The sequence below is a fragment of the Dryobates pubescens genome, chromosome Z (genome assembly GCF_014839835.1).
Source record: "Dryobates pubescens isolate bDryPub1 chromosome Z, bDryPub1.pri, whole genome shotgun sequence".
NCBI classification, from domain to species: domain Eukaryota; kingdom Metazoa; phylum Chordata; class Aves; order Piciformes; family Picidae; genus Dryobates; species Dryobates pubescens.
In genome coordinates, this window is record NC_071657.1 from 96,963,564 (window position 1) to 96,977,375 (window position 13,812).

General features: G+C 39.3%; 1 protein-coding gene across 1 annotated transcript in view; it reads right to left on the reverse strand.

The window, feature by feature from the left end:
* Window positions 1–1,807: 1,807 nt before the first annotated feature.
* The window catches only part of DHX29 (DExH-box helicase 29), a 29,459-nt gene continuing 17,454 nt past the window's right edge, over window positions 1,808–13,812 (reverse strand). The window contains exons 18-27 of the mRNA XM_009896613.2: window positions 13,092–13,180; window positions 12,385–12,513; window positions 11,068–11,143; window positions 10,178–10,402; window positions 9,197–9,333; window positions 8,468–8,561; window positions 7,447–7,749; window positions 4,811–4,942; window positions 3,289–3,385; window positions 1,808–2,534 (exon numbers count right to left, since the gene is read on the reverse strand). Of these exons, the coding sequence (XP_009894915.2) occupies window positions 2,479–2,534; window positions 3,289–3,385; window positions 4,811–4,942; window positions 7,447–7,749; window positions 8,468–8,561; window positions 9,197–9,333; window positions 10,178–10,402; window positions 11,068–11,143; window positions 12,385–12,513; window positions 13,092–13,180 (1,338 nt within the window). The 3' untranslated portion in view covers window positions 1,808–2,478. The remainder of the gene's footprint in view (window positions 2,535–3,288; window positions 3,386–4,810; window positions 4,943–7,446; window positions 7,750–8,467; window positions 8,562–9,196; window positions 9,334–10,177; window positions 10,403–11,067; window positions 11,144–12,384; window positions 12,514–13,091; window positions 13,181–13,812) is intronic.

Here is a 13,812-nt window from a genome sequence, read left to right on the forward strand (position 1 = left end):
AAGGGAAGAAAACCAACTTCATGCAATGTATGATGCCAGCAGCAGAACAGAGGGTGGGAATTCTTCAGCTTGAGCGGCAGAGGCCAAGGATATAGAGACCAGGACATGCTACCTTTAAAACAAAATGACATCTTGAAAAGCACTGTTGTGATCATGGTGAGAAAAATCCATTGATACTGGTCTTGCATTAAGAAAAAAAGAGGCACAAAGGAGTTAACAGAAGCATTTATTAAATAAAAATAACAGAAGAGGAAATTCATCCACTTCAAAAAAGAGCACAGGCACAAAACATGCTCACATACACTGCAGAAAGCCACTGTAGTCTTTGTTTCTTGTTTTACATTTTAAGATGACTGTGCTTATCTGTACACAACAGTGTGATGTTTCATGTTCTGCAGAAAACTCGCTCACTCACAATAGTTCAATTTCCTATTTATTTCAAGGTATCCCCTTAATAACAGTTGAAAGCAGCATTTTCTCAGAAGACTACAAGGCAAGACATGCTAGAGGAACACAGAGAACACCTCTCAGTTTCAACATTACCATACAAAATGCAACATTCCCCCCACCCTGTTCATCACATTAAATAAGGAAGAACTCAAGGACAATTAACACTTTCACTGGGGTTTAGCCATCTTAAACCAACAACTGACATGCAAAAATTCAAATTCAAGGGAAACAGGAGCTTGGAGGTTGTTGCATCACTGATAGGCGTTTCCTAAGTACCTCAACTAGAATAAAATCTAGGAAATTGTTCAGGGTGCAGATTAAAATTTTTGTTTTGAAGGAATGTAGTCTGGGGGTTTTAATTTCTATACCTCTGACACGAAAGCAGAATGAGTCTGGGAATAACAGAGTGCAAAACTGGGGTCTTAAAGATAAAACTTTCCTTAAATGCTTCTTCACATAAATGTTGTGTCCTTTGGAGTTAAATAAAAGACACCCCCTCTTCTAGGAAACCAGGACTACCCCTAGGGCATCATAATTTGTAAAAGGGTAACAGATGTGACAACTTTTCCCTCAGAGGTCTTAGCAAACCACTATTAAGAGCACTTGCCTCTTTGAGAATTGAGTAAAGGGTAACACACACAAGCTGTGTTTCTTCCAGTTCACATTTCTCTCAGTGCAGCAGTACTAGCTCTGCCATCACCAGTATTTTGCATTTTCATATAGAATAGAATAGACAAGGTTGGAAGAGACCTTCAAGATCGTCGTGTCCAACCTATCATCCAACACCACCTAATCAACTAAACCATGGCACCAAGCACCCTATCAAGTCTCCTCCTGAACACCTCCAGTGATGGTGACTCCACCACCTCCTCGGGCAGCCCATTCCAATGGGCAATCACACTCTCTGTGTATAACTTCCTCTTAACCTCCAGCCTAAACCTCAGTGCTTTCCTCAGTGCCCTTTCTGCACACTAATAAACCTCCAGCCCACGGAAACCTGTGTTTTTCAGATTAAAAAAGAAAATTACCTTCTGCCCTATGCCTCTGCCTGTACATACAGAATTCTTATTTGACTGCAACTGGTTAATTGCAAACTCTGCTCCCCAAAAAAATTATTCCTCATTCTCAAAAGCCAAGTTAGTGATCCAAAATTTCACTTGATACTTGTAAATGGTGTGGCTCAGTGGAATAGAAGAATATCTGGTTAAGCTCTCTTGTTAAGCAATATTCAGCATGGAGGAAGTAAGAAACAAAGGAACAGACACAAATGTTGTGAGCCAGTGATGAGAGAATAAAAAGACCAGAGTGTCATTAAAGGAACTACCCTGGTGCAGCCTTGAAAAGTGTTCACTTGAGGGGGCTGTCAGGACTGTGCAAAATTTAACATATGAAAGGGGCAGCAAAACTTATTACAGCAGCATGAAGAGTCATGGATCAGGGCAAATAGGGAGGAATAAGTATGAGAAGAAGCAGAGGGTGGGGAGAGGGTGCTGCTCAGTACATTTGTTTAGCTAACAAATACTAACTTCTCAAGGTAAATCATACCAAAAGAAAGACATCTATAAGATATGTTGCTTTAATACTGTAAAATCATAGATTTAAAAAAATTACCACATAGGAAACCCACATAAAAAACATATGTCTTCTGTTTGCACACACCTAACAATTCTATTCAGCTGAGACTCAGGACCCAATCTTTAATCATTACTACAGTCTGCACCACCAGTGATGGCATTGTTAGTACATTAAACAAAGAGGAATTTTGCCATAGCCATTTTTATATTTAAAAGAAACTGCTTCCATCTATTGTTCATATAGTCAAATGGCATCAAATATATTGTAAAGGCTAAACATTTAATGTTCATCTTTAAAAAGGATGCAGAGAAGAAAAATTCTATGCACAATCACACGGTCCTTCCTGATCATGGCTGGCATCAATCACACGAAGAATTTGAATCCTTATGGTTAATGCTGGAGCACGTTCCCCCTACCATTACCAAGCCTTTGGTTTGCTGTTGATCTTGACTTTCAGTTACTATTCTCTGTTTTTATCAGTTCTTTGATGATGTGCAGGACTTTATCATCTAGGAAAGAAAACAAAACAGCAACTAGAGAAAAGCAAGTTTAAAAATTGGTTCCCAAACCACAAGAAAAAGCAGATGATGAGTCCAGCTCTCAGCAGTTTAAAATCTTTGTGTTTTAGGCTATGTTAGACCCTAAAGCAAGGCAGGCGATTCCCAGTTGCGAAGCAAAAGGGCAAACATTATGTCCACAGTACATCACTGGAAAGGTTATAAAATTACTCAGTGGTTGTGGCCATTTCAGTACTTCACAAAAGATACTGAGCAAGTGGTGGGTTAACTGCAGATAGCAAATGGGAGCCCCTTTTCTTCCTCCCCACTTATAACATTTTTCTGAACATCCAGTGTGCTACTCTATCCCTTACTTTGGGGTCTAAGCTACAGTTCCCCATCATTAACCTAAAACTCTGATCCATGACTGACGTACATCATACAATCCTACTCCTGTTTTGAAGCATATACTTCACCATTGCTAACATTGCCTTGAATACTGTTATCAAGGATGCCTTTGAAATGGCAGGTGTGCATTCCTTCATACATCATGGTGAGAAAAATCCATTGATACTGGTCTTGCATTAAGAAAAAACTACTACACCTAATACATAAAGGATAAGCAATGATGTCTCAACATAATGGAATGATACTGAAGTCACACTAACCCTATTGGCTGAGGATGCAGTGTACTAACACTTCCTCAGGTTTGGCCCAAGGCACATTTAAACAGAGTAACATCAGCAATGCAGTGAAATAAAGTTACCTTCAAGCGACATTTTAGGATTTTCAAGCTTCTTCTTTAAAACAGATTCAATGAGAACTCTCAGCTGTTTGAAAATTACTGCTATCTTTACAGGAGCCTATGAAGAACAGAAGACAAATGCAATACTCAGACATTTTATAACATAATATAGATTAGAAGATTACCTCACATACAAGTAGAAGTTTATAATAAGATTCCTGCAAACACAGTGTGTATACATAATTTTAAGCAAAGAGTGTACTCAAATGACTGGGCTTATATTATGCCCTCTTCTTTGTGGGCACCTGCTGTTTCTAGCATCACAGCCTAAAGAACAGTGGCTCAGATGGGCAACAGCATTACCATGAAGAATCAGCATATGGTGAAAGCTTTACCAACATCCTACTTTAATTGCTTTTTATTAAGGTTTAAAAGTACAAATCCAATGACACCTGAAATAAAGCATCTACACACTTCCCTTTGAAGACACTTGCACGGATCACCAAGAAAGCAATGACAGACCTCCCCTAATTCTCACTAGGAATTTGAGTATCTAAAGTTGAAGCCTTTTCCAGGAATGTTTTATTTTATCCCTCCCTCCTTAATCCAGTCTTTATTCTGTTTATATACTGCCTGTGGTACAGAAATTTGTGATGATGGGAAAAGCACAAAATACAATATATCCTGCTTAGCATCTCAGTAGAAAAAGACAAACGGTAAATTGGCCCAGTAACTGCACAACCTGTAGCCACCTGGGGACCATAAAAACAAAAATCCTCCAAACCCACAAGGGAAGTGCATTTTAAAATTCCATATTCAGGATAACCAGTGAATTCAAATTAGGTGCTCGCTTGCTCGCTTGCATTAGTGGAGTGCAGAAAATGAAAGTGTTCTCTGGATTATAATCTTCCTTGAGCGAAATGTAAGGCCCACAGGAGCACAGAAATTTGTTAACTAAGCACCTGTCAGGCTAGCAAAAGTCAATGCTCACCACTTAACAGAATTTACAGGGGATTTTGGTATGTCACCTGTTTTAAGATTGTCTGCACAAATATGCTAAGAAAATACCCTTATTTCGAGCATTCCCAAATAAAACTTCATCTCAGAGTAAAAAAAACCCCAAACATGTCACACCGAAGGATTTTTTTCTTTCCCAAATAATTCCTTTTGGACAATAAAGCAAAACAAATAGTATTTTAAAGATAAACATTTACTTACATGATTATAATTGTACAAAAGGGTAACATAAAATAACACACATCTGCTTTTAGTACCAGCTCTATAAAAGAGGCTAGTCTATACCTATTTCCCATACCTTTTCTGAAAGAACACCAACTTTCTCTATAATGAGAGAGGGAAACTATTTGTTACAAGCCACATACTACAAGCTTATTTCTTTGAGTTTGATTTGCTAAGATTTCATTACTTCTATATCCCTCCCTCCTTCTTGTCTTCACCCCACGTATTAGTGTTCCAAATTCAGCTTGTCTATCAACCACGTAACACAAAAGCCCATGGAACCACAAATGGTAGTCCAATGCACCTGAAATTTGATCCAGCCATCAACTGTCAGGAGACGCTCCCGATGCTGGACTTCTATATCCCCACCGAAGAGTAGAATGGGAAAGGGAGATATTAAAGTAGTCTCTCTCAAATACACCTTAGTGTACCTCACCTGCATATAAACAAACATGGCCATTACAAACAACAACAACAACAAAACCCCCTAAACCATATAAAAATATGTAACACCAAATTTAGCTCCTTTTCAAAGGAAAATACTGTGTATTTACTTGTACGATCAAATCAACACAAGTAACTGTACACAGAAAAGACACTGTTGATTTGTCTGCTCTAGACCAGGCAAAACACATCACACCCAGATAAGTGACAGGCTTATAAGCTACCGGAAAATTAACTAAAGCCACAGCTTCCCTGTAAAAATTCCAACAGAAAGGTATCATGGAAGTACCCTTAGTAGCTGTGGCCGTTTGACGCTGTGCCTTTAAGAAAGGGGCACACTGGCTAAATGTTTGTAAAATATTTTGGTTTTCTAAACGAATTTCATTGGTAGGATTGTGGGAGGAGAGATTGGACCCAGGGGAGTTGGGAACTTTCTCTCAGTCTTCCTTCCTTCGCTGTCCCTTTCGGCTGGATCGCTTCTGGGATTCTGGCCAACTAAGATAAGATACTAACTCCCTGTTCAAGGCCTTTATTCTTTTCCTGCCCTGTTAACTGTCCTCGTCTCTTCTTCTACCTCTTTTGGGGGAGAAGGGAGGTAGGGGGTTGAAGGGGGCACAGGGGGAAGCCCCCTCTGTGGGGGGGGGTCTGGTTTCTGGTTGAGTTCATTTGCTGTATATTCCTGTATATATTGTAAAGGCCCTGTATTTGTTGTGTTGCATCTAATCTGTTTCCTTGTAAAATATAATCTCATTTCTCCGACTGGGTTTAGCCGTGGTCTCTTTCTCAGTGGGGGAGGGAAAGCGGAGCCTTTCCTTTCGAACCACCACACTCTTTTTTTTGGCTCACCAACGTGGGGCCGGCAATTAAGTAATTAAGTTGATTTATTGTTTGTCTCAGCCAGAGAAACGAAATGAAGGTGCTCTGGGTTTTAGAACGTTTATTCTTCTCGGTCTGTGGCATGTTGGTCTACCGGTACTGCATCGGGTTGATGTTAGACCAGATAGGTAAATATTTAATGCGTAAAATCTATTTGTGGTTTATGCATAGGATCCAGCTGTTGTATAAACACTGTTTGGGTTTTTTTCGGCTCACTAATTACGGCAATAGAACGTCTTCCACTTTGCCGATTGAGATAAGGGAGTTTAACACTTCAGGAGATCAAAGAGTAACTTTAAGTGCTGGCTGGGATCTTAAGGTGATTTATTTGACAGGTGTAATCCTGCTGTTGCTGATAATTAATGTCTATCTGCTGTGGGCTCTATATATAGAGAAAAAGGTTTCTCGACCATGTTTTGTGATTAAACAAAAATCTAGGAAGCGTAGGCGTTCCTCTAAATCTGCTCCAGAGTCCTCGAGTGACGAGGAAGGGGCTGCGTCAGTTAGAAAAATAGCAAAACCTATTGGCAAAGCAGCCTTAAATGCTCCACTCTATGACTTTGGCAAGCAGCCAGGGGCGGCTCCCATTCCCAAGATGGCGACCGGTAGTGAGGCAAGGTCATTTCCGTCCGCCATGACAGGACCGGAAGGGGCCCCCACGGCGGCTGGTTTAGATCAGGACCTGTCAGCTTCTATCAGGATGGCTGTAAATTCAAACACAGCTCCAGTTAAACAAGTAGCAGTCTTAAAGACCAGAGGTGGAAAGGCCAAAGCTGATCCAGGAGCTAATGGAGGAGAAGAGCAGGAGACTGATCCCGGTGAGGGAACCTCTGCTAGGCAGACTGATCCTGGTGAGGGAACCTCTGCTAGGAAAGTGCCTGCTGAAGATGAGGAGAAGATTTGTCTTAGAGATATAGCTGAGTTATTGAGATCATCACAGGATGGAGATGCAGCTAAGACAGCAGCTGGCAGTGGCGCTTTTCAGCTTAAAGAGGTCCTTAGGAGAGTGACAGCACAGGCCACACTGGACTGTTGAAAGGTGAATGAGTTTTGCTGATGACTTTCTGACTCTCCAACTGACGAATCAGATTCTGAATGGGCAAGAAAGAGTCACGGTTGGTTCTGTATTGTCTGTGATGCACAGTCTGAGAAGCAACCGGCAACTTAATGTCCTGAATCTTGTGTTGTCCCACAACTGCAGATTCATCAGAGAGTTCAGGTCTAGCAGACAGCTTCAGCTTTTGTCCATCAATTTCTACAGAAGCTACTCCAAAAGCCCATTTGTAACCTTTAGGGTCCTTGAAACGCCCTTCTCTCAGAAAATCAATTCCCAAAATACAAGGTGCATCAGGTCCGGTCACACTTATTGGGTAATGCAGGAGAATGGTCAAATTCAGTGTATTCCACAGTAGCTACTGGTTTCATCATGAACAAGTGTTCATGATGTTCAGCATTCTTCTTCAGTATACTCAGTTGCCTCATTTTTATGGTCTTCAGGACCACAAGATACTAGACACTTAAGATGAAGAAGATACTCAGTTATACTTCACACTGGTCTATGTTACTTAATATTAGAGGAACAACTCCACCTTTACAGCCACATTTACGACTTTCACTTACTTTCTCCTGGTAAAGAAGCCATCCATATGTCTGTAAGTCTCGATTTACAGAGGAAGGATGCACTTGTGCTTTACCCTGAGCAGTTTCTACCATGCAAGCCAGCTTCTCTGTAATATCCACAGACTTCATGTATGTTATTTTTCCAACGTTGTCATAAAGCCCTGCAGTCAACACAGCTTTAAGAAGAGCTATTTCATGGAGAGAAAGGGATTGTGTGACTCCATTTCCATCCAATCCAAACTGCATTGTGGGTGCTGTGAACCCTGCTGCTCTGACCACCCTTATGAGTTCTTGCTTCACATCCTGTAATTAGTAAGGTATTAGTAAAACTCAGAATTTAAAAGGTAAATGCTCTGCTCCATCAGCATGTAGTGACACTCCACCCCAAGTACTTCTGCTTCCCCAGCAGAAAATCTGTTACTAGAAAAACACTTGTATTTTCTGCAATCACTTTGTAATAATGTCTGTTTCTAAGAGGAAAACATGACCTGGAATACAAGATTAAACACACGGTACTATATACTGCAAATACTAAGTCTCTCACTTGTAGTCAAAATAAAATACAAAATAACTTGCATCCACTTCTGCTTAGGAGAGCTAAGTCACCCAAACTTAAACAGGAAAGCCTAATTGAGACTTTTTTTTCCACCAAAATAAAAGGCCTTCAATATATTTTTGTGGCTCATCTTTCAAACTTACCAGAGCTGCCATTTAATATAAATAATAACACAATCTAAGTACTTTAATTCCTAAGTTTTGATTCTCTGGTGGAAGTAAGGACTGGCTTGTCCAACGGCAACGACTGAAAGATGTGTATCAACAAAATGAGTAATCAAAACTCAAATGCATAAAGAGCTACCTCAGTTGAGGGTGTGCATTTAATCAGTCCTTAGCATTACACTTGTTTGTGTCTTGTCTAAATAGTAATTGTGATATAGCACATCTCTGAAACAGTATGACATTTTCAGAGGGAAATTTTACCAAATACCTTCCCTGTGAAGAGTAGAATTATTTGGTTTACCTCCAGAGTTAACAGTGAAGTCCTATTAAGGAAATTTCTTCTGCAGTAAGCCATTTCAGCACGATATCCCCCTTCTTGTCGAGCCCTTTTCCACCTAAGGAAAAATTCCCACCTTATTACAGCAAAAAAACCCTAAAAGCAAAATCCACATCAAGAGTATAAAAATATGAAAGAAGCATTAAGTTAAAAGGCAATACAGTGTTTTGGTCAGCATCCTCCAATCAAAAACTGCAACCAAGTGGAATTAATAAAGGTGAATGCTGCTGGTGAAAGACCACACCACATAAATTCAGTAGATACTAACAAAAATATACATGTCAATTTCATCTCAAAAGTTGCACACTTCTGTCTGACAGTTGAAACAAAACTCAGGATATTATCATCCAGTCCCAAAAAAACACACCTAAGAAAAAATATGCATGTAGTTGTATTTGAGAAAGTACAAGTGTATTTATTATACAAAATATTTGGGTTAGCATATCCCAAACAGCAAACAATCTACTTTAGACATAAGGATAAACAGATGCAGTACACCTCTGTATATGTGCATAGCTAAAAGGATAAGCTACTAAGCAAGCTATACTATGTTAGAATACTTTGCAATCTATTGCTGTTCTGAAAAGATTCAGGTGCAAACAATTCAAGAGCAGACACAATGATTCTTTTCAGAACAACATTTCTTAGGTATTATCAACATCTAGCTGTAAGTGCAGGAGAATAATCAATTACCCCAAATAAGCATTGTAGATTGTTATATGGTCTGAAACTGCCATGGCCAGTGATGACTTCGCAAGATCTGCTTCATCTTTTCGACCAATTGGTGTAGTAAATGGGGATTTTTCTGTCATAACTGCAGCCAGAGTTGCCTGAAGTAAGTAAAGCACACATTTTATTAGACAATTACAGGTTTATCATAAAAAAAATACTAGTTAACACTAATATCTAATCATAATTTAACTTCTACTAAGCCTCAAGGGAGACTTCTCACCACAGAAGTTTCCTACATAGAGTTAGATTAATGATGTCTTATATATACTGATTTAAAAAAAACCCCACAAACCTGAAAACTCATAAGAAATTGTCAACTGACAGAGCATTACCTGGTATGACACACTGAAGATCAGATTAAACAACTGCTTTAGATTATACCACATTAACAGCAGATATTGAGAGAATAAGGCATTTTAGCTTAATTTTCAACAACTAACATACTCATGCTTTCTCCTAAATTGCAGTAAATTAAATAGCAAAGCTGAAAGTATAAACTCTGCCAGTTTTCATATAGTAAGATACCACATCAATTAATCTGCAATAACTTAACATCAGCAGATTATTGGCCCATAAACTGTGAAGTAATCTAGATTGGCCCAACCTACACAAAGAAGGGCTTTTTCTTTAAGTACCACATTCCCTGGGATAGTAACAGACAGATCTAGAGATTAAGTGTGACTATCCCCTTGTGAAAAGTATTAAGAGTTTAGAATCATAGAATCACTTAAGTTGGATAAGACCTTTAAGATCCCTGAGCCCAGTTGTGAAGAGCACAGAACGTTCCTTTCCATGACATCTAGGTACCCTTACCTTAAAATATGTATTTTAACTTCTTGCATCATCCTTCCAAAAAAACCAAACCATGCTTCAAGAAACCTAACTAATTGTAAAGAGTTAACCATTTCTGCTTTCCAAAAATGTTTGTTTTTTTTAACTCACCACGGGATCCAAGCAGCCAAATATAGCACCAAATATAAGCATTTTGCCAATTTTTACATTGACAGGAAGGGCTGCAAGGTGCTGGCCCAATGGAGTCAGCTTGGGCTCGTTTAACAGACAAGCCCCAATCTTCCTCAACAGGTTCATTGCATTACCAATTACTTGCTGCTGTGGTGGGTCTAAGGCTCTGGAAAGGAAATCTTCAGGAGAGCCAAGATTGCATTTCTGTGGAGTAAACAGGCACATATTTCAACGAAAAAATGGCAACAAACTTTTGTGGTGGCTACAGAGGAAACGGGAAAGCCATTCTTGCAATCAAAAGCCCGCATTCCCTCCCCTCTAAACCAGCTTCTTGGCTCCCAGAACACAGACATGCCCCATGTTAGGTTAACACAGCTGCTATTAAGAAGGACTTCATATGGGAGAACCACCAACCAGAGAAGTTTATTACCAGTGGTCACAGACAAGCAGGAGACTCTCAGGCTTGACAAGATGCGGCTCAACCTGGCACTATTTTGCCAGGCTGCTGTTTTTCCCATGTATATCCTACTCACTCATGATGGAGAGAGGGAATGGAATTGCAGAAATAAGTTTGAAGGGTATTTAATTAAGTTTGATTTGTCACTCTGAGGTAAGCTGAAATAGTATAGTATGGTGTTCTCACTCAGCAGCATGTTCTGCATTTTCCAACACATAGATACTGGGTTCCCTCATGCTCTGGTGGGAGAAGACCCACTAACTGCATTGGATTAGGGCTGTCCTAGCAAACATTTTTAGATAAAAAGGTCAGTAACTCCAAGACCACATGGTAGTATAAAGGTATAATTCCTCCAAAGGCATATGTAATATTTTTACCAGAAGAGTCAGTAATTCTAAAACCAAAATCATACCATAACATGAAGGCATAATTCCTCCAAAGGCACACGCAGTATTTCTGGCACAGAATATTCCATGAAACTTTCAAACCTGCAACATCACAAAACCATCAAAAGACAAATATTCAGTTTAACTTTTGAATTCAAACAACTCAGATTTCGCATGCTCATTCTTTGTGGACATTGCTCTGAGGGGTAAGGCAAGAAGGGCAACAAGGTTGGTGAGGGGCTTGGAGCATAAGCCCTATGAGGAGAGACTGAGGGAGCTGGGGTTGCTTAGCCTGGAGAAGAGGAGACTCAGGGGTGACCTTATTGCTCTCTACAACTACCTGAAAGGAGGTTGTAGTGAGGCAGAGGTTGGTCTCTTCTCCCAGGCAACCAGTACCAGAACAAGAGGACACAGTCTCAGGCTGCGTCAGGGGAGGTTTAGGCTGGAGGTTAGGAGGAAGTTTTACACAGAGAGAGTGATTGCCCACTGGAATGGGCTGCCTGAGGAGGTGGTGGGGTCGCCGTCGCTGGGGGTGTTCAGGGCGAGGCTTGACAGGATGCTTGGTGCCATGGTTTAGTTGATTAGGTGGTGTTGGATGATAGGTTGGACATGATGACCTTGAAGGTCTCTTCCAACCTGGTTTGTTCTATTCTGTTCTATTCTTTGTTAAGAACGGCACTCTGTCCTTTGAACTAAGGCATGTGGAAAGCAAAAGTTCTATTGAAAGAGAAGGCAGCACGACCTCAATTTAAAAAAATAACCTTAAAAATGTATAGCTTTCAAACTGAAAGTCTTGCACGTGGCTAAAATGCACATTTCACTAGTTATGTCTAACCGTTTCTCAAGCGGTAAGTTGCTCCAGACTTCCAAACAAGTAGCAAAAAGGTTATTCCACTGCAGCAGCAGAAACTAATTCTGCAGTGCATAATTTGATATCTTCCCCATCTCTTATATAGAGAGACATCACCTCAGAAACCTACAGATTTGTCTCATTAAAAAAAAAAAGTTCAAAGTTCGGGAAGTTAGGCTTGTGGGGCAGTAGATGTTATCAAACACCGGTCTTCTACACTTCATTGGTGCTGCACTTCATGATTATTTTTTTCCAAAACAGATTATAGAGTATGCTAAGAATAAAATAAACTGTAAAGAAAATCATTAACCAGACTATTGTTAAGACTTATTAACATGATGTTCGAATTATGGTTTAAAAAAATAGTTTCAAAATCTTTCCAGTTTACAGAAACTAAAGGGAATTTCAACAAGACTTCTGGTTTTAGCACAGGAAAAAAAGGACAAAAATACTGATGAGATTTACCCAATCTTCCTAACCAAGTTTACAGTACCTTTCTCTTGTATACATTCGGAAGCAGAATCCATCTCTAACACGCCCCGCTCTTCCTTGTCGCTGCAGAGCACTAGCTTTACTCACAAAGGTCTCCTCCAGAGAACTCATCTGACTACTTTCATGATACCTTAAAAATCAGAAAGCAAGTGCCCATTCAGATTTCAGAGTTAGAGTTTTAATGCATACTTAACTTAAATACCAGCATATTGATAATATCTAAACAGTATTCAATTGAAAACACTCCAGTTTCAGAAACTAAGCATACCTGGGGGAAACTATGTTACTGAACTTTGGGCACAAGTCTTAAATGAAAAGGTTAAAAATAGGAAAATTAAAGAGTTATTGTATTATTTCATATCACTGGCAATTAAGAACTGTTCTAACACACTCCATAGGGCTTTTCAAATTTAAAACAGTCAAAACATAGCTTCTAAAATTGAGGCTGTATTAAAAAAAAGCTACTTTAGTTTTAAACCAGTACTTAATCACTACTTTCTAGAGCTATGAAGAACTCCCCTTGACCTTCACACTATTTGAAAATCCAAAGATTCATCCTAAACTTGTACCTAAACTGCAAGCTGTTCAATAAGCTTACCAATATTCTTGTCCAGAACTGTAGTTCAGTAAGAACACAAAATTCTTGCGGTACTAAGCTCCAAATATGTACAATAATAACAATATGACTGATGAAAATCAAACTCTCACCTATTTTCTTTTGTTCTCCCAGTATCAATTACAAAGACAACATCTGGTATTGTAATACCTGTCTCTGCTATATTGGTGGCCAGGACAATCTGAAATGAAGCAACATAAATAAAAATTATGGAACATCTGTCTTATAGTTTTCATCCATTTAATCAATATTATAGAGTAAGTTTAGATTAAAGGTGGTGAGTTTGTGGTTTTTTTTTACCCAGAAACATTTCCTTAAACAATCTGACAAAGAATTAAAAGCTACATGACTTGGAAAATGGTTTAATCTTCCCCAATTACTAAGGAGTCAAGTTAACTGAGAATTTCACATTTACTCTTTGTTTTATGATCCATCAAAATTACTAGATAGAACCTGCCAAAACTGGCTAACTTTAATTAACAAATAGTTCAGAAGTAAGTAAAAGACTATTTCTCTAGCTACAGTTATGGTTTAACAATAGCAAAATAAAAGGAAAGCAACAATTAAAGAGGCCCTTCAAAAAATACTAGGTTTAAAATTCATGTGATTACTGTCAGGCTTTTCACAGACTATCAGATTACAACCACAGAATCACAGTACATTAGAGGTTAGAAGGGACCTCCAAAGATCATTGAGTCCAACCCCCCTGGCAGAAACAGGATCACCTAGCATAGTCCGCACAGGAATGCATCCAGGTGGGTTTTGAAAAGTCTCCAGAGAAGACTCCATAACCTCTCTGGGCAGCCTGCTCCA